Genomic DNA, 25,485 nt, shown 5'->3' on the forward strand with positions numbered 1-25,485 from the left:
ATCATCACCGTCCATCACAGGCGCTTAAACTAATTTGAAAAGATTGAAACTAGTGCCATCTAGCGGAGCTGGGTTTAAACTGCATGTTAAGCCTCGTTTGACCTAAAGAAGCATTTCCCGGAGCATTTCAGCAAATTCAGATCCACCGGTAATATGCGTGACTAAAATTGACTTTTGAGGTTGAAGGGTTTTAAAAAAGTTGTTAGTGTATTTTACACAAGGGTACCAACTATAAATGAAAGTGCAGACTGTCTTCATTTCATGTGAACATTTTTACATGGCGGGTGTAAACAGTCACATGACCAGAGCTGTTTAATTTCAGTTTGTCCCTTGGAAAGATGATGTCTGGGTCAAAGCTACATGAAAGGAAGCACGTAAAACATGTTAGTATACAGGTGTAACTACCATATATAATGCATGTAATATTTTAAAGGTCTATTAATAGTATTAAAATGGCTAAAAATCATGTTCACAGTACATGTAAACATGTCAGTGATCACATGTTTGACTAGAGGGGAAACCCATTTTGAATAAAAGAATGATTGATTCACACTGTAAAACTATAATTTCAAAAGTAAGAACAAATATGCATTTATCATTTGATTATCGCTTCCTTTTAGGCACAGTTTCTTGATAAAAATAATAAAATATGCTACATTTTTGTTTGCAACTGATTTTACCCTGTATAGTTCCCAATAGTTATAATTTGAGACCAGGAATAGAACACATACTTTGATTTCCACAACTATTTTCATTAACCATTTTAGAAAATGCATACAGATTGTTTCATGATGAAACATCACTTACTAATCTGAAACAACAACAACAAAAAGTTATTAAATTGTTAAAAGATAATTGGTCTTAGAACATAGTTTACAAAAATGTGCATCATATTGCCAAAAGATTAGTGTGTAAAGTAAACCAAGACTATCAAAAGGTTTTAAATAAAGTAAATTAGTAAGAGCCTGTTAGTTTCTCTTTCTTTTTTCAAAGAGATAAACCCTGTTTTATGGGATAAATTATTTAATCTGTACTTTATGCTGACAAATGTCAGTCCCTGATTTGTTAATCAAAGCTAATTTATTTGAAAGCTTATTTTAAAATGATTGTTTTGAAATGTTGACCTAACAGACACCAAAAGGAAAATGGAGATTTTGTTTAAAACAAAGTTTTTGAATCAATCATGTTAGCTTCAGTATGCTATACATAAATCAATCAATTACATATCAAATGCAAAATCAGTGTTTCTCCACAGAAGGATCCAGAAAGATGAACATAGAGGAGCAGGCTGCTCAGCGTGGCGCAGTTGCGATAGATTAAGCTCTGTTTAATGGTACGTTCTAGCCAATAGGACTAACACTTTACTGAACAAAACGACAGAGAGGCAGGGCGGCAAACCTTGTATACAGAATTATTGATTGCATTCATCTCAATAACTAACCCTCGCGAAGCGAAGACCAGAACAGGTTATGACAGTTGTAAGCAAGCGTTTAATATTGCGCCCCAGCGTTTTTATTGTTCAGTCTATGCACATTTCATATAAAAGCTCTAATAATCAACAAAAGTGCTGTGTTAACGTTATTTCAGAGTTGTTTCGGTGGGACACTGTAAACGTTCTGTTCACAAATGTGGCAAGTTCGCCTTTTTAATCGCTGAAAGCCAACAAATATCAATCCCCGGGCTCGTGGATGAGAGGCTCGCGCGAGAGACGGCGCATGCGCACTCACACTTTGTGCCATATTGGAATGAGGTCGTGAACGACTAGGCGGAAAAAGACACGGCATCTAAAACCGACTTGAAAAACTCCTCACTGGTAAGAAACGAAATGCATTCCCAAATATTTATGTATTTTACCCTTTGCCCTAATCGACCTTGGCTTTAACGAGCGATTTCGCTTTGCCTGCATCTTTTTTCCCGTCTCCAAAAAAAGGTGACTTGTGCTCGCTCGTATGAGTGCCTGGCTCTATTGCTTAAGCTATGACGTTTCAGTAACTTGACTTGGTTACAGGCGTTTTTAGCATGTGCACGAAATCAGCCGCACTCACATCAACAAAAAAGCCTCGCGGAACAGCGCCGAGAAAATGTTTCATGTCTAATAATGTTGAATTGCGCGATGTGTCTCTCGGAATGAAAGTTGCCTGATCGGCGTGAATGTATTAAATGCTATTATCCAGTTATATGTAGCTAGCCGAACACACTGCGCTTGACCAGCGAACTATCATCATCCCTTGTTGGGCGATTTCTATGAATTACACTCGCTAAATGAATCAAATTATACATCAGCTATCGGTTCTATTTATCGCTACGTTACCTTCTAAACGGCGTTTATTTGGCCGGTGGTTATATACGTAACAGTGATTGTGGAAGATCATGTTGTTTTGTGGGGTTTTTGTAATGTTCATATTTAAAAGATAGTTTAATGGTCAGCATCCTTAAGCACTTTTAGAAATTGTTGACAGTTTCATTCTCTGGCCGTGTTACATAATAGAAGTTGTGTTGTAAGTCACCATCACTGTATTGTGAAGAACTCCAGCTTATACATTTGGCTTCGTTCTGTCATTCAAATGCAGGGAAACATTATTTCACATGTAGTTTTCAGTATTAGATAGTCTTCAAGAATGAAAAAAGGAGATTTGACTTTTGAACTGATCATTTGTCTAATCAAGAAAAATATTATTCTCTTGAAAGTCCTCACAACAGTAACTCGCCTGAATGTCTTTGAACGGTTGGAGGAGCTGAAGGTGGTTTGTGCACGTGATAACGGTCACTGCGTCATTTGTCATGTTCTACCTTTCGTCTTTTTTTTGCTTTAAGTCATTTATGTTCGTTGTTCGCTTGTTTTTGTGTGTACTTGATCAATGGAGGGAAGTTGTCTTTAGTTTGAAGTGATGGAGCGGCAGAGTTTGGCAGGAATGTGCTGAGGGTTCATAGACACACCAGAAATAGATTTCCGCTGTCCCGGGGTCTCCTCGTTCACTTCATGCATGATCATGACAGTAGAAGTTGTACGTTTTTGTGTTAGAAATATAAAGAGCATGGCTTCATGTTATGACAGAAGTGGTTTTGAATCAAATTCTCATGTCTGATATGTGACATCCAAGGTTTTTCTCTGCATTTGACAAAATTAGGCATCATTGCTATTTTTTATTTGCTTTTTTAAATCTATTATTTCCCATATGCTTGCTATTTTAAATAAAATAAATAAATAAATGCATGCTCAAAATAGTTAATAACATAAGGTAGATTATAGTAGCGGTGTTCTTTCCACATGATGTTATTTTACACAGTTTTGGGACTAGTATATTTCTAAACTATTTTGTTACAGACATCAAAATATGATCTAAGTTTAGGACAGATGGCACAAAAACGCTGAGTTACAGACAATGAAAACAAAGACTACCTTTCCCTTAAAAAAGAATCACCATGGTAACCATAGTTTCTGCCTATTTCCCATAGTTACTACATTATCTCTGGTTCTCTTTTAACCATACTACTGTAAAAATGAAAATGGAGTGTAGGCATACTTCAAATAGATAAAGATGTTATGTCATTTTATTTTATTTTTTATTAATTTGATCAAATTCATGAAAAAGCAAAGAAATTTGTTTGGCATTTTGAATTAAAATGTTTAAAATGCGATGGTTACAGGATAGTAATAATGAATTTAAAAAAGGAATTAGTGGGTTAACGCCAACAAGCAGCGCTTTTTGTACTTGACATTATTTTACATGGTTTAGAGACAAATATTATATCAACCTTTAAGATGCATAGCACAAAAACACTTTGAGTGTTTTAGAGTTGCAGACATTGAAACAAAGTGTTACACTCTCCATCATCTCGGTATATTTTCTTACTGATAAAAAAAATCGCTATGGTAGTACTAACGACTTTCTGCTAAAATACTGTAGTTTCTACAATATGTGTAGTTTATTTATTTTTATGCCCAAACAGGCTTATACAAGCTACCACAGTTATTGTACTAACACTAAATTAGAATTTTAATTAAAAAAAAAAATTTTTTTGAGCGGAAACTGTTGTTACCAGGGTACTTTTTTTATTGTAAGGGTAATTTCTTCACATAATGCTTTAAAGTTCAGTTGATCTTCATACCGAGGGACAGCAACATGGTTTTTTAAACAGCCCTGGCTGCTCTTTTCAGTCCCTATTGGAGACCACCGTGACCCCCAGTACATTGTGTCCGTGGCCCGGGCTGTGCTCCGGGGCTCTGGGACAGTGCTGGAGTGGAGGGGGGGGTGGACTGAAAGAGTTGATCCCAGCAGAGCAGGAGGGTCGTGGCCCGCCAACGGCTGTCAGGGAGAATGTCTGACTCTCTTTAATAGAGATGTCAACCTTCACAAAGACAGCTTGACAGCTCTGGATGAATAGACGGAGTTAATGCAACTTTGGTAGCCATTTTCTTTCTTTTTGCATTTTTGAGAGACATTTCAGATTGCATGTTGAGCTTGAAACAGAACTTTCAAAGTTGTTTATGGCTTTTTCGTTAAGTTTCTAGTTGAATTTCTTCATTTTGGTGTCCCTTTCTCCATACATGTTGCATTATTAGAGTCTTTGCTGTTTAGGCGATTTTATGTCTACCCAGTGTTTTCATTTTGCAAAGCTATATTGGGCATTGTGGTGCATTTTTGCTTCTCAAAGGTGATGTGGGGAGTCTGAGTGACAGAAGTGGCTTTTATCTTTGAAGCTACGCACTAAGGATTCCTCCTCCCACTTACTTAAATGAGCTAGGCTGTGTGAAATGTGGCTTGCGCAAGTCTCCTCATGTTTCTGCATTCTCTCTCACACACATGCAAATAATTTTACAGAATTTCTTTTATATGAATTGTTATTCTAATATCATAATTCATCTCTCTTTGTTTCAGTGTTTGTTTTCCTCTCATTAGTTTTTTTTTCCTTCCTTATTATTCATGTAGAAACTGTTTGATTGTCCTCCTGGGGCTTCAAACATGAGCCTTGAGGCGCTGGAGTCTGGTAAGCTCTTTATTTTCTTTCCTTCTGCACTGTTGCTAAATAATAGTGGTCGACCGATATTAGTTTTTTGACTGCCGATACCGATATCTTGGAAAGCAGGGTGGCCGATATACAGCCGATATCATTTTGTTTAATGTTAATTAATATTTAAGAAATTTGAAATCATTTTAAAATGGATTAAAAAATAAATGTGTAAAATGAACATACTTATACTTCAGATGACAAAGTATTTTTCACAAATAAATAAATATTTAATAAAAATATAATTAAAAACGAAGTAAACATTCGCAAACACAAAAAAGGGAATCATATTGTTCAAATAAAGCCATCATTTTACACACAGCACACAGTGAAAATGACATGAATATGACAGTGGGCAAATGCATAAAGCGCAGCATAGTTTGAAATCACGAGTTTAAAGTTTGTTGATCGAGCGTTTCCTCCTGACCAACCGTCACGCAGAGCACACGCAATCATGCAGGAGACAAATGCACACTTCACAAGATCTTTAGAATATAAATGTGTATATGCTGAATGCTGTCAGCAAACGAGAAAGTATTATAATGTTTGCCTTTCTGTTACTAATAATTTAAAAGTAATCGTTATAATACTTTTTGTATACATTTAATTCCTTTGTTTGACAGTTCTATCTGATTATTAGACAGACTTCTATCCATATAGACAGAATTGTTATTGACGACAGCGAACTAGAGGGAGAATGTGAGCACTGTGTGTTCAGACGCTGCCGCTCTCTGCGCCGTCAAAATAAGAGTCCCGCCTCGAACGCATTGGCCAAACAGAAAAACTTATTGGCCGATGCCGATATTTCAAAAATGCGAAATATCGGCCGATATATCGGTCGACCACTACTAAATAATTTGAAGAATATCAAAACTATAGTCCATCCTTTGACCCTGAAAATTATAGTATTGAGAGCTGTATTGCACATATGTAAATTGTACTGGCACGGTGTTTGTCCTTGACAGAGAGTGGTGGACATTTCTGCACTACCTCAAGCAAAGGTCACCCGAAAATATGCGCGAGCGCCTGCCTATTATCACTATATATATATATATATATATATATATATATATATATATATATATCAGCACTCTCTTTCATGCTCTGTTGATATGGTTTGATGTGAGGTGATGAGGCTGTGTGTGGAGAGAGCTGAATGAACTCTGCAGTGTTTGAACTATTGGTCGTTCAATGTTTCAGATGCGGACTCTGGTCAGGATGTGTCAGAGTTTAACTGGGATGACTACCTAGAGGAAACCGGGGCACTTTCTGTTCCTCATCATGCGTTTAAACACGTGAGTAAACCGGGCCAGTCTGTGTTTTTTCTACACCACTATAGTGAATCTGCAGAAAATAAGTTTTTTTTTGTTTGTTTGTTTGTTTGTTTTTTCTTAACCAAGCTGAAAGCTTTTAATCAAATTCGAATGTGACAAAAACGTGTTTTTCTGTTACACTGATGCAAGCAGCTAGAGTAGATTTTTTTTTATTCGTTTGGAAGAAACTTTTATCCAAAGTGACTTGCATTGCATTCAAGGTAAATATATTACTAGTTCATGCATTCCCTGGTAATCAAACCCATGACCTTGCTATTGCTGCAGGATCTATGTGATTCATAGATGAACGGCTCTTTTGAGCTGGTTCTTTTAAAGAATCAGGTTTTAATCCACCAATACCCAACTTATTGAGACATTGCTTTCTCTTGTGTCCAATGGCAAAAATAGGGTTGTTCCCCCTCTGTACAGATAGCATTCCACGTTCCTCTCAGTAAATTGTGTTCCGGGGGGTCCCCCTCGATAGAAATCGCGATTACGTTCCCCTCTGTAGAAATCGCGTTTCCCCCTCGGGGGGCCCCCTCCATCGTCGGGCCCTTAGAATCGTCCTAACCCACATCCCCCCCCTGTGCATTAGTGATGTATTCCTATTCTCATGGGATCTGTAAAACCAATAAGTGACCATTTAGATCTTAAAGAATTTATTTGCTGGGTTTAATTAGGAAATTAACCAGGGCACGGGGCAGGAATACCATTGACCAAATTCCCCAGGTATTTAAATTCTGGGGGCAAAAAAAAACATCCTCTAAGTTTCTAAGTTTCATCAGTGTATATATGCCATAATACTAGGGTTTAGTGTGGATGTAGTGTCTGCAGAGTTCACTGAATGACCTCTAGCTGTCAGATTGTCAGAGTCGCTAAATTTATTTGATGTAGATAATATTGGCAAACATTTGTTCACGTTAAAATGTATTTCAGTGGAGGTATTTGACATGGATGGCATGCAGCGTGCTTATATGTTGAAGTGTCATTTTTAGTTGCATGAAATAATTAATATGCAAAAACAGCTATAAGTAATGCATTGGCAGATTGTCTGTGCCTCCTGACAAGCCCAGCGCAGCAAAAGTAGATCAAAAAGTAGTTGAGAGAGGGACTATCGGTATTTGACCAATGGCAGACAAGGGAGTGTTTGTTAGTGTTGGGAGATATGCTCAATTTTCATATCATCCTATCGTCAGCCTGTGAGATTGCCGATACATGATATTATTGTGCTAATTTATTTAATTATTTATTTACTTAGTTTCATTGCCGGAAAGTGAACCAACTCCAGTGTAAGGCTATAAGCAGCCTAATGTTTCTAATATGACTGAATTTGTGTTTAACATGATAACAAATTAATAGAAACATCGTAAGTTACTAATTATAATGCTTACATTTCCTCAGTTATTCAAAAAGCAGCTACAGAAAACAAGCAAAGAACATTACATTACCAAAGAACATCATCACAAGCTCGGCCTAGCGCGAGTTTATGCACTTTAAAAACACTCCCGTTATAATCAGTGAATCTACACTCTATGATGAATAAATCTCTTATACTTACATTGCACATACATCTGCACTTTGTTGTTTATGATGAGAGAACTCGCGAGTCAGAATTCAATCAGTGCGCACTGAACAACAGAACTCTGCTGTTCCAGCGATGGCTCATCTGAACGCCTCTGATTGGCCATTGCATTTATAAACTCAGTATAATCGTGTGATTGGTTATAATAATGCGCAACACTGTAAAAACGTGGAAAAATAAATATAATGCAACAAATAAGCCCTAATATTAATTAGATAGTATTACTAGCCTGATAATAATAATAATAATAATCGTCTTGCTATCGTCAAAGGCATCATCCACAGGTGATATCTCTGACTATCGTCTATACACGATACAATCGTCTATCGGCACAACTCTAGTGTTTGTAAAATCTGTTTCAAAACAGTAATTGTTATTGCAATCTTGTTTCATGCCAAGCAGTGCTGTTATTGTTAACTAAAACTAAATCTATTAAAATAATTTCAAGTGATTAAAATAAAGCTGAAATTTTTTTATAATATATAAATATTAGATGAAAAAAGTTAGAAATAACTTTAAGATTAAATACTGAAATTACTAAAACAATAATAATAAAAAATTAATAAAAAAATTAAAAACGAACAAAAATGACACAAACACGTAAATGACAAACACTTGACGAAAGTATTGAAACAAACCAAAAAAAAGAAAACTAATGATATAAAATTAAAAGTTTTTCCTTTGCAGGTGGACCAGGGCCTGGAGACCGGTCTGACTCCTGGTATGAAGCTGGAGGTGTGTGTGCGTACTGAATCAGAAACTGCATACTGGGTGGCCACAATAATCACCACCTGCGGACAGCTGCTGTTGCTACGGTATGAGGGTTACCAAGATGACCGGCGTGCCGACTTTTGGTGTGACATTATGACCGCTGACCTGCACCCGATCGGATGGAGCAAGCAGCAGGGTCGACCGATGAGACCTCCAGAGGGTGAGCAGAGACTTAGGAGTTTCCCTGTGCTGTGTAATTTATGATGATTAGAACCTAATTGTTTCATTTACTCACTCACTCAAGAGAACATGTGGCTTTTTAGGTAAAGATGATTTGACTCTGATTGATAATTTAGGCTCTGGTTATGCTCTCATTTCAAAAAAGCTTTGTGCGCATCATCCACACAGTGCCAAATTTGCATATTTCTTTATATTCTTCAAGTGCTGTGTTGCTTGCAGCGCAGTGCTAATTTCTGTAGGTGGTTGTTCACAGTCGATTTGTGGGCATATTCAGGAAATGGGGGGAGGGGTGTTTGTGTTGGGGCTTTTATTTTTGCTTGAAGCTTGCTAATGGGCATAGCCTTTACTCCTCTGAAATTATTAAAAGACCCATTTTAATACTTAAAGCTTCTTTTATTAATAAAGTCCTGCAATAGAGTGCAGTAGGTACAGACGTGGGGGAGTCCAGATGGTTGCTGGCATTTTGCTTCTGGCTGCCTGTGCCTTATTGACAGCTGTGCTTATGGCCCAAAATACCATGTCAATGGTGAAGCCATCATAAGCGCAAAATGGCATAAATCTGTCAGCAGGATAGTCTAAAGATCTATTATGTGTTTAAAATGCTCTGAATTTGTGCTCAGGTGTCCGTGAGAAGCATCAGGACTGGGAACCACTGCTGGAGAAAGCTCTGGCTGAATCCTGCAGTGTACCTGCTAGTCTCCTGGAAGGGGTAAGAGATATGCCATAAATGTAGGAGAAAATGTATAGAGAGCTGGTCATTATTGCAAAATAAACTGATAGCACGATATACAAAAATTAATCAACTAAGACCGTTTTTACTGCAATCAGTATCTCAGTGTTTTGAGTTGCAAGACTGCAGGCGATTAGCTGTTCTAAATTGCATGAAAAAGAGGGACCATGAGAGACAAGATTAAGTGTACAGTTTAATAGTCATTATACAACATTATTTGACAGCTAAATTCTGCAGTTGACCAATTAGAATCAAGTAGAAAAGACATAATTTTTGATCAAATAGTATTAAAAAAAAAAACATTAATTACAATTATAAATTAATGACACATTGTTATAGCTGTGATTTTTAAACTGATGTGTATAGCACAACAATGGAATTTCCACAGTTATTGCTAATATATTATGTATTACATTATCTGCATGCAACTTTTGCTTCTGTGTTTGTAGGCTCAGCGTGGCTGTAATCCTATAGATCTGTTAAGTCCGGATCTAAACGTCGAGCTAGTGGACCATCGAGATGCTGGGGTGGTCTGGTCTGCAGTGATCAAGGAGAACATTGGGGGTCGCTTGCGGCTTCGATATGCTGGAACAGACGGGCTCCCTGACACCCAATCTATAACATGGGTCTACTACCTGGACCCTCTGCTTCATTTGCCTGGCTGGGCACAGGAGCACAGCTGCATCCTTAGACCACCAGTGGGTGAGGAATTTATCATTTCTAAAGATCTTTGTTTTACGTATCTTGAAATATCGGAAATCAAATTAAAAGTAGTGCTGTCAAACGATTAATTGCAGCCAAAGTAAAAGTTTTTGTTTACATAATATATGTACATGTTATATAATATGTGTGTATCGTGTACATTTATTAAGTATATATATAAACAGAAACACATACAGTATATATTTCGAAAATATTTACATGTATATAACATAAAATTTTTCTTAAATATATACATGCGAGTGTATTTTTATATATATAACAACAGCCAGTTTTAAAGAGATTCGCTGTTTCTGACATAAGCGAATAAAATAATATTTTCCAAAGACAAGGTCATCGTGATTAGCTGTTCTGTCATAAGCGACAAGAGCGAATCAAATAATAGGATACAAACGGACTGATAAGGTCAGAGCAGTGTGATGGCCAGCTTGTCCCTAGACACGGTTCTAATAACTTTTACCTGAGAAGATATTGCTGCTTCATTTCGGAAGATTAACTTTTCTTTATTCTTCATAACCCGACACATAGCAACACGTAGGAAACGGTGCTGTGCAGTAGGCTATATAGTTTGAAAGGCTGCGCGTTCGGCTGAACACATATGCAGAGCCGCTTCAGACACCGCACCAGTAGCGCTTCAGCGGACGAAAACACACACAATTATGTTACGCGGTAACATAATACGTGGTTTTGGCGAGTTACCTCGTAAACGTAGTCTTAAATGAGTTATAAAGTCTTAAATGACAGTAAAGAGTTGGGAGAAAATCGAATATGTGTCAGATTTTGGATGCGATTAACTTTTTAAAACTTTTTTTTTATTTTTAATTAGGATGTATGTACACAGTGTATGATTTTGGTACTAGCATGGTCATTTTTCATGTTTATGTGCTCAATGCTGTACCAAATCCAGGCACTAGCTAGCTTTTGAAGAACGTAAATATTCAGTGCAGCTAAAACCATGGAAACAGAAGCAGAAACTAGAAATAAATGTGAATGTTTAGGGTTGTTGCTGCATGTTTCTGTGGCTAGATGATTGAATGAACAGAGCAACAGGATTCACAGCAGATTCTTCCTGACCTATTAATGTGCAAATCAACTTATCTGTTCCATGCTGGAAGTTTAGATCATGCACAAAAAGGCAGATAGCCCGTATTGTCCTCTTAAGCACTGCTTAAGTACTTTTACCCTAGGAGACCCACATATTACAGTTCAGCTAATCAATAGTAGGGATTGGTGGATGGGGGAAGGGTTTACAGGGGCTTAGAACAGAGTCCACTAGCTTTTAGAAGATAAACACATGTGATGTGGTCAGCAGTGAGGTGATCGTGTCTTTGTTTGTGTTTGTTTGTAGATCTGCTCACCCTGCGCACTGAAGCTGAATGGGAGGAGGTTAAGAAGACCGTCTCCTCACAGGACCAGGACTCCAGCATCAACGAGGAGTTTTACAGGGTCTGTAAAAGCTGATTAACCACCACGTTTAGTAGAACTTGACTTTGACCCTAATGTTGCTTGTTTGAACCATGTTGGTGCGATCCATAAACTGGTGAGTTATGGAGATCCACTGTGACCTTTGTGCCCCTGAGCAAAGCACTTAATTGCAGGTTGCGCCAAGGTGATCATTCATGTAGTAAATGTATTATAAGTCAGCTTGGATGGAGGCATTTTTGGGAGATGCCTACACAACACGTTTTTGTGTTCCACTGTGCAGCTTTTTCTATGTAAACATGCACTAGACGGAGATCTTTGACTCTTGCTGTAGAGTCTTTTGGAGCGTGTGCACATGAACACTGCGTCAAGTTAAATGAAGTTCAACTTGGAGAAAAAAAACATCTCTTGAAACTTTTTCCCATTTCAGTGCCTTTATGTGTTGCTCCAAAAAAAGGCATTCTGTGTGAAATATCCCTTAAGCCCAAAGTGTGTTTCAGCTTAGATGCATATATAGTATGCATGTTATGTAACCTTTCCATAACTATGATCATCAGAATACATTGTGTTAAACACTGAATCTCACAATGTATTGTACCAGACAATCATTTCCAGAAGTCTAATTAAAAATATATAGGCTATACTTAAAGATATTTGATTCTGCTAAAGTGAAACTATTGCAAGTATACTTAATGTACACCTTAAATATCTTGCATTTAAAGACTGATGTTATTCAAAGATACTCAAAAGTGATATTAAAACACATTTTAGGCTTAATATTGAGAAATGTGCATTGTGCATAGTACTACATATAAAGTTAATGTAACTTTACAAAGGGTGTATAAAGTCTTGAGCGATATGTCAGTAAATATTAATGGATTTGAACTATACTTAGTATGAAATAAATGTATTTTAAATATGACTTTTTTACTAGGGTGGACGCCACTTGCTGAACTAAGCATGTAATGTAATAAAGTAACGTGACAACAGTTTAGTGTACTGCTGCTTGATTATTGTTTATTGTTGTGTGTGTCCTATTTCACATACTGTTTTTAAAAATCAAAATTTGAAAAGTTGCTCCAGATTTTCTGGATTTTTATTTTTTTTTAATCCTTAAAGCAACTGAAAAAAAACCTCTCTAAATTAATCTCAATATGTATTAATTCATTTGAATTTAAGTTGTAGGGCCAGATTGACTAAACGGGGCAAATTAGCGTTAGAGAGCAATTCCATAAAAGTGCAGTTGGGAGGGTAAAATTCTGTGTGTGATTTGCTGACAATGCGCACATTAAAGAACACAGACGTAACCAGATCATTTCCGTAATGACCAGCGCAAATTACCGCCTGCTATAAGATATGCTTTTTTGGGCAAATACCAGTAATTTGACGAGCGCAAACGTTGCGTGATTCATTTTAATACTCTCCTGCTGTAAATTTTGCGTCTGAAAGGGAAACTCCTACAAATGCATATTCAGTAAGGTCAGGCGCAAAAATTACTGCATCCACGTCTTTTCATTGCAAATTCTTCACTGCGCGTGTTTAATAAATCCTGACAGTACTGTTTTAACGCCAAAAGATGGTTTGTGCTGACACAAGCTGTTAGTAAATCTGGCCCATTGTTTGCTTTTATATATTTATTTATTTATTTTTGTGTAATGTTTTTTATATTGTGGTGTGTGAAACAATGACAATGCTTTTTCTGCTTGTTTCTACTTTATTTTTTGTTTTTAAATTATTCAGTCATATTCAGACTATACACTTGTTTCTGTATTCAGGACCGGTCAGCCATCAGTCCACACTCCTTTACTGAAGGGATGAAGCTGGAAGCTGTGGACCCAGCTGCTCCCTTCACCATCAGTCCAGCCACTGTGACGAAGGTATCGTAATGGACCCTTAAGTTAGCACTGTCAAAAAGTGTCCAACACACTAAACTGTTGTAGTTTGGACCTGCTGCAATAATACTGTGCTATTACATATAGCTCTGTAATAGACAAATGTAGTGTTAATTTGGGGTTATAATCCAGAAATGACCTGTTTTTCAGTTAGTATTATGTCAAACACAACTTTTCATGTTATTAATGATGTTGGCTAAAAACAGGCCTTCAGAAGGGTCAAGAGAATTAGTCTCCTCAGTGTTACCACACATGAAGGTCAGACATGTCACACTGAAGGATGAGTGTTTTTCATAACCATGGGTGTATTCCAGATAACTGAGCTCAGGATGAACAGGAAACCTAGTTGTAGAGCTGTACTCTTCTTCTTATCTTTGTGTGCTCTATTCATTTACGTGTTTGTCTGTGTGTGACAGGTGTTTAATGACCATTTTTTTCTGGTGCAAATGGACGATATGAGAGACGAGGCACAGAAAGAGGGAGGCGGACGCTCTTTCCTGTGTCACAGAGACAGTCCAGGCATCTTCCCTACACAGTGGAGTCTGAAGAACGGAGTCAAACTCAGCCCTCCTCCAGGTCCGTACGTTTAGCCTGCTTTTAAACGTTATATACAGTAAGGAAAGTCAAATAACACAAATGTCTAACAATTTATTAATAAAAGGACCTAACAGAAAGGAGGTCCACCCTGTTCTTTCAGAACAGCTTCTTTTCATGGAATGCTGTCTTACGAGTCCTGAACTGTCTGTAAGGGAAAATTGCGTCATTCTTCTCAAACAGGAAAACTTTGCCTAAAAGATCTGGCAATTGAATATGCCACCAAGCATTTCACTTCATCCTGCTGTTCATGAAACATTGGTTTTGTGGTAATGCGCACACATGAGCGAGCAGTGTCTTTACTGTAGGATGCTCTCTGTCCTGAAAAATGGCTTCATTCGCTGGCAGTTATACTGCCCAGCAGAGCAGTCATTAGACCTAATGGCTGGCGTGGGACATGCTGGCCATGTCATTATGGATCCTTCCCAATTTTAACAGCTGGAAACAGACACTGAAGCTTTAGCCAAGCATCAACTCATCTGGATGAAAAATCCATTAATGCGATTCATTATTTATTTTGATCTGGATTTTTTTTTTTTTTTTAAACCAGGTTGTGTTGATATACTGTGGTCTTAGTCTGGGAGACACTATTTGACCCCTTTGGACCTTTGTTGCTGTGTGAGCATTCACATATCAAAATGTTTTTTTCTCAGATCTCTTTTATGCCTCACATGCTGCTAATTGCCAATCAACATATTGATTAGTTAAAATCTTGTTTCATTTAGCATTTCAGTTATTTCTAATCTGTATGTATATTAAAGGAGCGAGTCATGCAGTTGACAGTTTCTCAGGTGCACTTGTTGACCTTTGTGTTTGTGTGTGTGTGTGTGTTTGTTTGTGTGTGTAGGGTTCCAAGGTCAGGACTTTGACTGGGCAGACTATCTAAAGCAGTGTGAAGCTGAAGCAGCCCCTCAGCAATGCTTTCCTCCTGTGAGTTTCTCATTCTGCATATTTGGGGCAAAGGCATTACAAAAATACATTAAACACATTATAAATGCATTAAAAATGCAAATTTGACAAATTATATACCTCAATATACCTCTTTTATGGTTAACATGTTTTACATTTTTGAAAACTCATTTAACCCCTTATGAAGTACTTTATCAGACCATTTGACTGAAATATTTGACAGTAAAATGTGATTCTTAGTATATAAGTATATATTTTTTTACATTTACAAATATTAAAATTTTTATTTAAATATTGCTTTTAACTTGATTTTAACTTGCTTTTTAAATTTCCTTGTAGGACCCTTCTGATCAGTGCATTAAAGAGTCCATGATGCTGGAGGCTGTTAACCCACTCTGCCCTGAAAACATTCACGTAGCAACTGTTACCAAGGTCAAAGGTCAACACATGTGGATTCGTTTGGAAGGTGTGATGTCAACATTCTTTCTTTTTTCTGCAGCATGGCAGCTCTGAATGACCAAAAATAATGAAGCTGTGTCTCATTGAACTGGCTTCAGAGGAAACTAACAAAGCAGAGACCCTGATTAAAAATAGCAAGTCCATTAGTGGACTAATATAAGACTGGGCTTAACCCTTTATAGACATCACAGAAGGTCAGTAGGCTTATTTATCTCTCCCCTCCCGCTCTTTGTTCAGGTCTGAAGCAAGCCATCCCAGAGATCATAGTTCACACAGACTCCATGGATATTTTTCCAGTGAGCTGGTGTGAGACCAATGGCTATCCTCTTCAGCACCCCTGCAAGCCCAGAGGTCAGTTTTACAGCCAAGGTGCTATGCACACAAATTACTTCTTAAATTGATATTTATATTTGATGTTCCCTAGTGAAAAGTAAAGAAAACAAAATGTATTTTAAATATATTTAGTTCATTGTAAGTATACTACAAATACATTTATTTAGTTACTCGATAAAAATACCCTGCAGTTGTACTTTTGGTATACTAAATTGGTATACTTGAAGTCTGCTAAATTGGAACAACTAATTTTGTACTTAATGCACTTTAATTGTGCAGAAGTAGTGCTGAAGTACAACTAAAGATATACTGAAGTATATTTGATTGCACTAAAATGTAACTATTGCAAGTATATTTCAGGTACACTTCAACTATCTTGCATTTAAAGACTGATATTATTCTGTGATCATACAATCCTCATCAATAGTGACATTAAAACACATTTTAGGCTTAATATTTAGAAATAGTAGTACTCCATATAAAGTTAAATTATAATTTTTATATCAGTAAGTCTCGAGCTATATGTCATTAAAGATTTTAACTATACTTTGTATGAATTAAATATATTTATTTATTTATTTTTTTTTTTTTACTAGGGTTGGCTTTTTAAGAGACTTAAATTCATATTTTATGTGTTCTTTGCAGTCGAGAAACAGAGAAAGGTTGCAGTTGTTCAGCCAGAGAAACAGTAAGAAAGATACAAAAGTGTTTGAATTGAATTCAATTACTTTTGATTATGGAAAAACACTCATTTATCTCCTTCATCACAGCAGGGTACCATCCAAAGACTCCTCACCTGATACTACCAAACAACAGATTAACAGCAGTCAGGCTGAGATGGGTAAGTGCTAGATACACATCTGAACATTTCTTCACATGCATGGTCTTCCTTGTCATCCGTTTACACACTAATAAAAGCTCAATGGTCTCTAACATGGTACTATTTTAATCTTGTTTCTGTCACCAACAGGCCAGGCGAATGGGAAGTACTGTTGCCCCAAGATCTATTTTAACCATCGCTGCTTTTCAGGGCCCTACCTCAATAAGGGCCGTATTGCAGAGCTGCCGCAGTGTGTGGGACCTGGGAACTGTGTCTTGGTGCTGAAGGAGGTTAGCCATAACAGACTGCTGATTTGCAGTAGTATTTAAATTTCTCCTTTCTAAATTACAAAATGTAACGAGTGAACGTTATTAATAGTACTTAAAATCTCCTATTCTGCTGTATAAAACTCGAATGGAAATGTGCAGAAATGTATAATGGTGATTTTTACAGTGATCAAATGTGTTCTAAGACATGACGCGAAGTGTCTGAACATAGATAATAACAGGAACATGAACAGCAAATCAGCATATTAGAATGATTTCTGAAGGATCATGTGACACTGAAGACTGGAGTAATGGCTGCTGAAAATATAGCTTTGCATCACAGGAATAAATTGCACTCTTAAGATTTATTAAACTAGAAAACAGTTTTAAATTGAACTAATATTTCACAATATTACTGATTTGACTGTATTTGCAACCAAATAAATTCAGCCTTGGTAAGCATAAGAGACTTTTTTCAAAAGCATTACAAAAAATGTAATGCATTTATAGTAGTACATAATAAAAATAATAATCTTAACCACTTTATAGCCAGATGTAAAAATCTGAAAAATTATTCTGCTAGTAAAATAATAGCCTAGGTGTTTATGGTTGCTGTAATATAGGCCAATGAATATGTGTCCTTAACTAACAGCATGATTTGTATAAAATCATATCAAAGTCACCTCTGATAACAGATCAATCTTAATTAAATTAATTGAACATTAATTTTCTGTAAAGCTGCTTTGAAACAATATGTATATGCTTTTATCTGCATTTTGTAATAACTTTAAACATGGCTCAGAAACTGGAGCTGAACTATTCTGTTCTGTTTTGACTGTGTGTTGGTAATGCTGACCTATTGACCTGTGGCCTGTCCAGGTGCTGACATTGCTGATAAATTCTGCCTATAAGCCCAGTCGAGTGCTGAGGGAGCTGCAGCTGGACCAGGAGGGCCGCTGGCAGGGTCATGGAGAGACACTTAAAGCCAAGTGAGTATATAGTGCCCTAAACATTTATTTTCTGCAAAAGTGAAGAGGAAAAACACATGTCTACAGAGGTACTTGTAAAAGGTTGATTAAACGGGTATAATAATTAACATAAATTGTTTGCTTTCAGTTTTCTGACTAGACTTTGTGCTTTACAGGTACAAAGGGAAGAGTTACAGAGCGACAGTAGAAATTGTGCGCACTGCAGACCAGGTGGCTGATTTCTGTCGGAAAACCTGTATTAAGCTGGAGTGCTGTCCCAATCTGTTCGGCCCACGAATGGTGCTGGAGCGCTGCTCAGAGAACTGCTCTGTGCTCACCAAAACCAAATACAGTGAGCCTCTTTTCTCTGTTTTAACAATATCAGTACATATAGGAGTTACATAGGAAAACACACCCATGTCTTTTTTATATTATAAAAAATAGGGATGCATCGATCTGATACTCAGGATCGGTATCGGCTCCGATACGGTCATTTTCTGCGAATCGGGTATCAATCAGACGAGACCGATCCAAATCCGATATTGTGCGTATACTATTCTGTGTTATTGTTGAGCCCCACGAAAGGCACAAAAACATTATAAAGCACCATAAAGTTTTCGTGCACTATATTTCAAGTGTTCTGAAGCTGTTGCATAGTTTAATCTGAGGTACAGATGAATATTTAAGTCGTTAAATTCAAGTTCAGGTAAACTCTTCTCTCTGCTGCGTCTGTCTGTCATCCTCCATTCACGTCAAACTGCGTGTCACGTTCGGTTACTACAGTCAAACTCTCTTCAAGAGCGCACAGTAACTGAGGTTTAAAACGGTTAAAAGAAAAGGCTCAATAAACTGTCGCACAGATTTAACACACTACACCAGGGGCGTAAATTTCATCTGACAGTAGGGGGGGACAATAAACGTAAAATTTCGTTTGTAATCGTGCCGCGCCGTACCAGGCTCACGTGGAAAAACAACTGGAACCGTACCTGACCGTTCTTAGAACCGTTCGGCCCGATAGTGGAAAAGCGGCTTATAATTATTATTTTCGTCTGAAACCTAGTATGTCTCTTTCGCATTAATTCAACCGCATTAAACCCACTGATCTGCCACTTGACATTATATTGAACGAAACCCAACACGTAGGTCTACAATATTAGCCTAATATCAGTTCACACACAGGCTTATTGCCGTGTTAGTTGTAGTGGGTGACAAGCTACGGTATTAAGCTTGTTAACCTTATAATCGGTCATAGAAAATACATCAGATGTCATATTTTTTTTGTCATGACTAATTTATTAATGATCATCTGTATTAAAGAGAAATAATCATTTCACCCGATGTTTAAAGAGAATAAAATAGCCTTGACAGCCTACTTACACATAACTAACTTGCTCTCTCTCACCGGACTCGTGTGTGCATCGGTAAAGAAGGAAAGCAGGCAGTGGACCAAACCACTGTGAGGAAAGGGAGGGGGGGGAATCTAAACATTTCTGAACGTTTTTTTGCGTTTATTTTGTTTTACTAATCACACAATTATTTTAAGTATATGTCCATTATATTATTTTCAATACACAGAGTCGCTTGTAATAATATTTTTAGGGGGGACAAGCCTCAGATAGGGGGGGTCCTGTCCCCCCCGTCCCCCCCGGGATTTACGCCTATGCTCTACACATTAATATCTCTTTCCTTTGTACTTTGAACTTCTCTATTCGGGATGTGCATAAGCGCTTTGTGCCGCTCTGTATTGGAGCCTTTCGTATTATAATACTTTTGCGCAATGAAAGATTATTAATAATCTTTCTTGTTCTGTCCTATCTATCATATGTTGCTGCCTTCATTACTGTTCTATAGATTTAAAAGAAATGTCTTAATTTTATAGTATATATTTATATTTAAATGTATTTGCTTGTTTTTCATGAATGTATTTTAGAAAAATACAAAGAGCAATGTGTACCATTTTACCAGATTTAGTCCTACACTTGTTCACTTTTATTTGTAAATAAGAATGTTTCACTAGGTTTTATAAAATGATTGTGCACCCATGATTTTTCTTAGTATCATTTGCTGCTAAATTATCCACTAACCTAGTTTATAATAGTATTTTTGTCATAGATTCTGATTATAGATTTTTTAAATTTGTTTGATTATATATATTTTCATTAAAATGAAGTTATCTATATGTAGTAGATTGTGTTTAACACACAAAAGAGTGACGATCAGGTCAACACACAGAAGAATAGAAATTCTACATCGATTTTTAAAAAAAAACTGTGCTGGTATCGGATTGGATCGGTATCGGCAGATACTCAGAATTTTCGGGATCGGATTGGATTGGTTCTGAAAAAATAGTATCGTTGCATCCCTAATAAAATTTTTTTGTAAAAGTTGTTTTGTAATAATAATATAGTAATAATATATATGCTTTGCTGCCTTTAATGCTGATTGTGATCTTTAAACAGTTTATTTTTTAACATTACAGCAATAACTGTTGTGTTTTTTTTAAATTGTGTTTATATATATATATATATAAAATGTTTCTTTTTTTTTATGAAGAAAAAATAATGACCTGGACAAATTCACCCATGATTTATTTAAATTGTATGATAGTATAAATGATGTGCTTTCCTTTACTTTTTGTTTAGTATGGCTCTGTAAAACTAACAGTACCTGTTTTATAGCATATTACTATGGGAAGAAAAAGAGCAGGCGTGTGGGCCGACCTCCCGGCGGACACTCCAACTTAGAGGGAGGTGTGAAGAGACGAGGCAGGAGGAGGAAGAGGAGGAAGCAGCTCTTCGTCCACAAAAAGAGACGTTCTTCTGCTTCAGTTGACAACACTCCGGCAGGTTCCCCTCAGGTAACAAAAGCAAAATTGGACTGCAAAAATCTGAGACCTCTAGTGAAAATGCTTCTATTTTGCATTTGTCTAATTTAATACAAATGCTTCTAATTATAAACATCTCATCATTTGAGTAAAAAGATAAATAACATGATTTTTTTTTTTTAGTATTACATTCTCAATGCCACAGATTTTATGAGTGTTCTACAAATAGTCCAAATTCTTAAACATTTATTTTACATCATAATGCTTTACTTTTAGATTATCTTTAGGTTTAATTAGACTCTTGAACCTAGATTTTTAGATGTTTGGACTACACTAAATACGAATCAAATATGTTCGGAGTAACTGCTCAACAAGAACCATCTTCCTCCATCTGTTTTAATGTGGTCATTAGAATGTGAAATGCACAGTCTGGTGAAACATTTGCACTCGGAGTAAATGTCATTGCCATTTCGATTCAGCCCATGAGCAAAATTCAGATGTGTCTACCATCAAAATGAACATCTTGGCCATTAATATAAAACATAATGCAAGTTAAACCAGAAGGAGCATTAAACTGGATCTACAAATCTATGGAATGCCAATCCTGCCATAATTATAAATAAATAAATGTACAAAGAAATGTAAAAAAGCAAAAAATAAATAAATACATATATAAAAGTAAAAAAAGCAAAAATAAATAATTATTTGTAATTTTATTTCCTTTTTTATTTTTTTCCACATTTATTTTTTTATTTTTTTATTTATACATTTATTTATTTCCACATTTATTTATTACTACATTTCTTTGTCCGTAGGGTAATGAGGAGGGCGTGTTTTACCTCAGGAATAGCAATCGAGCCAGAGTAGTCGAGGGGTACGCTTTGAGGCCACAGTGACACCTTGTGGTGCCCAAACGAAGTACAAGAAGTGTAGCCTACATGACGCGCTTACAAACAACACCCAACGTGAAACTGAAATAATAACCGTGATATAAGATTTTGGTCATATGGCCCATCTAAGTCATTCATCCCACACTATCAACAGGCGCATCATGTAGGCTACACTTCTTGTACTTCGTTTGTGCACCACAAGGTGTCACTGTGGCCTCAAAGCTTACCCCTGGACTACTCTGACTACTCTGGCTCCATTGCTATTCCTGAGGTAAAACTCCTCCTTTATTTCTAAGAAATGTAGAAATAAAGAAATAGATATGTAAATAAATACATAAATGTGAAAATAAAGAAAAGTGGAAATAAATAATTGGATAAATAAAAATTAAAAAAATGTGGAAAAAATGAAAAAATACATAAGGAAATAAAATTACAAATAATTATTTATTTTTGCTTTTTTACTTTTCTTTGTATTTATTTATATATTTCTTTATTTTTGCTTTTTTACATTTCTTGGTACATTTCTTTCTTTCTTTATTTCTAATTATGGCAGTTTGGCATTCCATACAAATCTACTAATGTCACTGTTTTGTCTTACAGGGCAGTGGTGATGAAGAAGATCTGGATGAGGATGACTCTCTAAGTGAAGACACAGGCTCTGAACTGCAAGACGAGCTGATGGATGACTCTGAATATTCAGAGAAGAAATCACAGCCTCCCACCCCCTCCCCGTCCCCTCCAGAAACCCCCCGTCCCACACGCAAACGGCGCAAAGCTCGCTCACCGTCCTGCTCAGATGATGAGAACAGACCTCCTTCACCCAAGGTAACACTGGGGTTTCTAGAACTATTAGACAATAATGTAATATTTAATATTAATTTGCAGCAGTGATTCTTAACCATGGGACTGGGGCCTACTTCCAAGAGGTGGTAAAATTGCTAAAAATGATTTAAAATAAGAATAAATATGCTTTAAGCTAAAACAACTAAAGATCAAGATGTAAGCTGACATCATAGTTATTTTTATTGGTTTCTGTGGAAAAATGGAAAGCAGCTTTTAGAAATTTTAAAATTTTATCTTTGAGAGGCCTTGAAGTTAGAAAGGTTGAGAACTGCTGACTTACAGTATACAGTACACATTTAGCAATAAAACTCCATAACTAGGTTTTGTACTGTTTTGTGTATGAAAACACATAATGCAGTACTGACTGTTTTGCTCTCTTCTGAAGAGTCCACGTACTGAAGTTCCTCCCAAGCTGTGTTTGGACAGCAGTCCACTGGAATGGAGTGTCACAGATGTTGTTCGTTTCATCAGGACCACCGATTGTGCTCCACTGGCACGCATCTTTATGGATCAAGTAATGAACACGCCCCTCTAATATATCCACAGCTCCAATGCATTAGCATCCAGTCACATTGCCATTTATACTTAGTAGTAGTCTTCTGTGAGCACCTGTGATTGGATTTCAAAGGGTCTTAGATTAGCTGCAGGCAGTAACATATTATAAGTACAATGCGAATAATTGATTTCATTAAAATGAGGAAACTAATTAGTAAGTCATGGGAACAATTTACCTAAAATGAGGGAACAAATTAGTGCAACAAATGAATACGTTGTTGTGAGAATTCTTCATTTGTGGCCAGCTTTGTAGATTTGAGTAATTTGATTGCAGAACGTTTCGGGCCCCAATACATTCCATACACTCATTTAAACTACATTTCCTGGCTCACATGCTTATTACTGGTGATTTAGTGATGGTGATTCTCTTTTTCATTTACCTTCCAGGAAATTGACGGTCAAGCGCTGCTTCTGTTGAACCTTCCCACTGTCCAAGAATGTATGGACCTGAAGCTCGGCCCCGCCATCAAGCTGTGCCATCATATCGAGCGGGTCAAGCTAGCATTTTACCAACAGTTTGCCAGCTGAGGTTGACATTCTGTAGAGAAGAGCAGGGCCTTTGACATTTTGGGTGACGTTCCTAATGTTTGTGATCTTCCTTGTGCTCTATGGATCATAGAACCTTTAAAATCACTTAGCGCTTTAGACGCCTCCCGTACCATTAGATACTGCTGGAGGGGCGTTTTTCAACAGGGTGAATATGGTACTTGTACAGCTGGGCTCTCCCTCTCAAATTAAGCCTGGACTACTGTTAAGTTTGTGATCTTTTTTTAAAGATTAGTTCAACTCAGGGTAAGGTTAGACCTGAGTCAGAGGAACTAGTCCATTCAGTGTCTGCAACAATAAGCAAAGCTCTTGTTTCTGAAACCTTTATTAACTGTAGAGCGGATGACAATGCAATTACCTTAAGCACAAAAAACAGTTGCCCATGTACTGTAAGTGGTATGCAACCGTGTACATACAGGAGCGTGAATGTAAATAAATACTGTAAATAAGCAGATGTTAATTTTAGTGGGACTGCTTTAATGCTCCCATTTTGGTTTGGTTTTTCTATAAAAAGCTTGGGAATTACACTGTAACACAACAGTGTAAAAGATGAGGCCATTGTGGTTTCTGTAAATACTAATAATCATTTGCTCATCCTAACGATGCATTATTAATTAAAAATGCAGAGTAATAAAAAAAAATGACGAGGTGTTGTGGTTAAGACATAAGCACACAAAGATTTCAGGTTATGTCAGTGACTGTGATAGGGATAATATTCATAATGGCAAATCCAGGGTTTATCAACAACACCAAACTGAAGAGTCTTGTACTCTTACAAATGTGTCTGCTTGTAAAAGTAATATTTTTAATATTAAGCTGAATGCAGCAACTGTGTTTAAATGCATATACTGCATTAAATCATTTCAGGGGCCTCTATGTTGTAATGGTCTAAATAAACCGTTTGGTCTTGCAATTGCAAAGCTATGTCCCCTGCTCAACAAGATAGCATCGTTTGGTTTGTTATCTATGGATTGTATTTGAATTGATAATGAGATATGCAACAGTCTCCCTTTTCTTGATTTAGCAGTCCATTTCCCTTGATCCTTCTTCTTTAAGCAATTTGTGCTGGAATGGTGAAAGATGGTTTTGAAATCCTTGTCTTGCCACATTCTGTTCTGTTCATTTGCTGATTTTCATCTGTTTGATTAAAGGTTGTTGAAACAATATTGGTTTACTTTTAATTATATGTTGGTGGAAATTGTTATTTAAAAGAAAAATAAAATGAACAGAATCTGCATTTGGTTCCTTTTTTCAGTGGGTGAATTTAAAGAAAGTGGTTGGGGCTGTGATGGCTTTAAATAATGAATGTATTTTTTTCTTTAGAATATACATTTATAGACGGTAGATATTAATATTTAAGTAGATGTTTCTGCATGGTCTCCTGTGTACACTATTGTTCAAAGTCTTGGGTCAATAAGATATTTTGAAAGAAGTCCTTTATGCTAACTATCACTAGGCAGCATTTATTTGATTCAAAAAACAGTAATCTTGTGAAATATAATTAAAAATAATTGTTTAATATATTTAACATTTTTACTTGTTTCTGTGATGGCAAAGCTGAATTTTTAGCAGCCATAACTCCAGTCTTCAGTGTCACATGATCCTTCTGTTATATTTGATGCTCAGGAAACCTTTCTTATTAGTTATTTAAGATTTCAGAATTCTTTGGTTAACAAAATGTTCTAAAGAACAGCATTTATTTGAAATAAAAATATTTTGTTTATGTATTTTTGTTTATTAATTTAATGAATCCATGTTAAATAAAAGCTGCAATTTCCTATAAAATTGAGAGAATTTACTTAAAATATGCAATTAGTAATTATAACATAATTATAGACCCCGCAACATCCCTTATAAT

At 36.5% G+C, this 25,485-nt stretch overlaps 1 protein-coding gene across 4 annotated transcripts; it reads left to right on the forward strand.

Annotated features, from left to right (window-relative positions):
- Positions 1-92: 92 nt before the first annotated feature.
- Positions 93-24,970, forward strand: sfmbt1 (Scm like with four mbt domains 1). Of its 4 annotated transcripts, XM_058792017.1 has the most exons (22): positions 1,255-1,478; positions 1,588-1,813; positions 4,932-4,989; positions 6,211-6,305; positions 8,593-8,836; positions 9,477-9,565; positions 10,036-10,288; positions 11,655-11,752; positions 13,504-13,605; positions 14,037-14,196; positions 15,062-15,144; positions 15,463-15,589; positions 15,820-15,933; positions 16,561-16,603; positions 16,686-16,756; positions 16,886-17,025; positions 17,881-17,990; positions 18,146-18,321; positions 20,648-20,826; positions 22,284-22,508; positions 22,912-23,040; positions 23,469-24,968. In XM_058792017.1, exons 3-22 carry the CDS (start codon positions 4,965-4,967, stop codon positions 23,607-23,609), a joined length of 2,604 nt encoding a protein of 867 aa, XP_058648000.1. In that variant the 5' UTR covers positions 1,255-1,478; positions 1,588-1,813; positions 4,932-4,964; the 3' UTR covers positions 23,610-24,968. The 4 variants fall into 4 exon arrangements, with proteins under 4 accessions (XP_058648001.1, XP_058648002.1, XP_058648000.1 ...); XM_058792018.1 differs by lacking the exons at positions 1,255-1,478; positions 1,588-1,813 and adding an exon at positions 93-148 and having other exon boundaries at positions 23,469-24,969; XM_058792019.1 differs by having other exon boundaries at positions 1,253-1,813; positions 16,689-16,756; positions 23,469-24,970.
- Positions 24,971-25,485: the final 515 nt, after the last annotated feature.

Source organism: Onychostoma macrolepis, chromosome 11 (genome assembly GCF_012432095.1).
Source record: "Onychostoma macrolepis isolate SWU-2019 chromosome 11, ASM1243209v1, whole genome shotgun sequence".
Classification (NCBI taxonomy): Eukaryota; Metazoa; Chordata; class Actinopteri; order Cypriniformes; family Cyprinidae; genus Onychostoma; species Onychostoma macrolepis.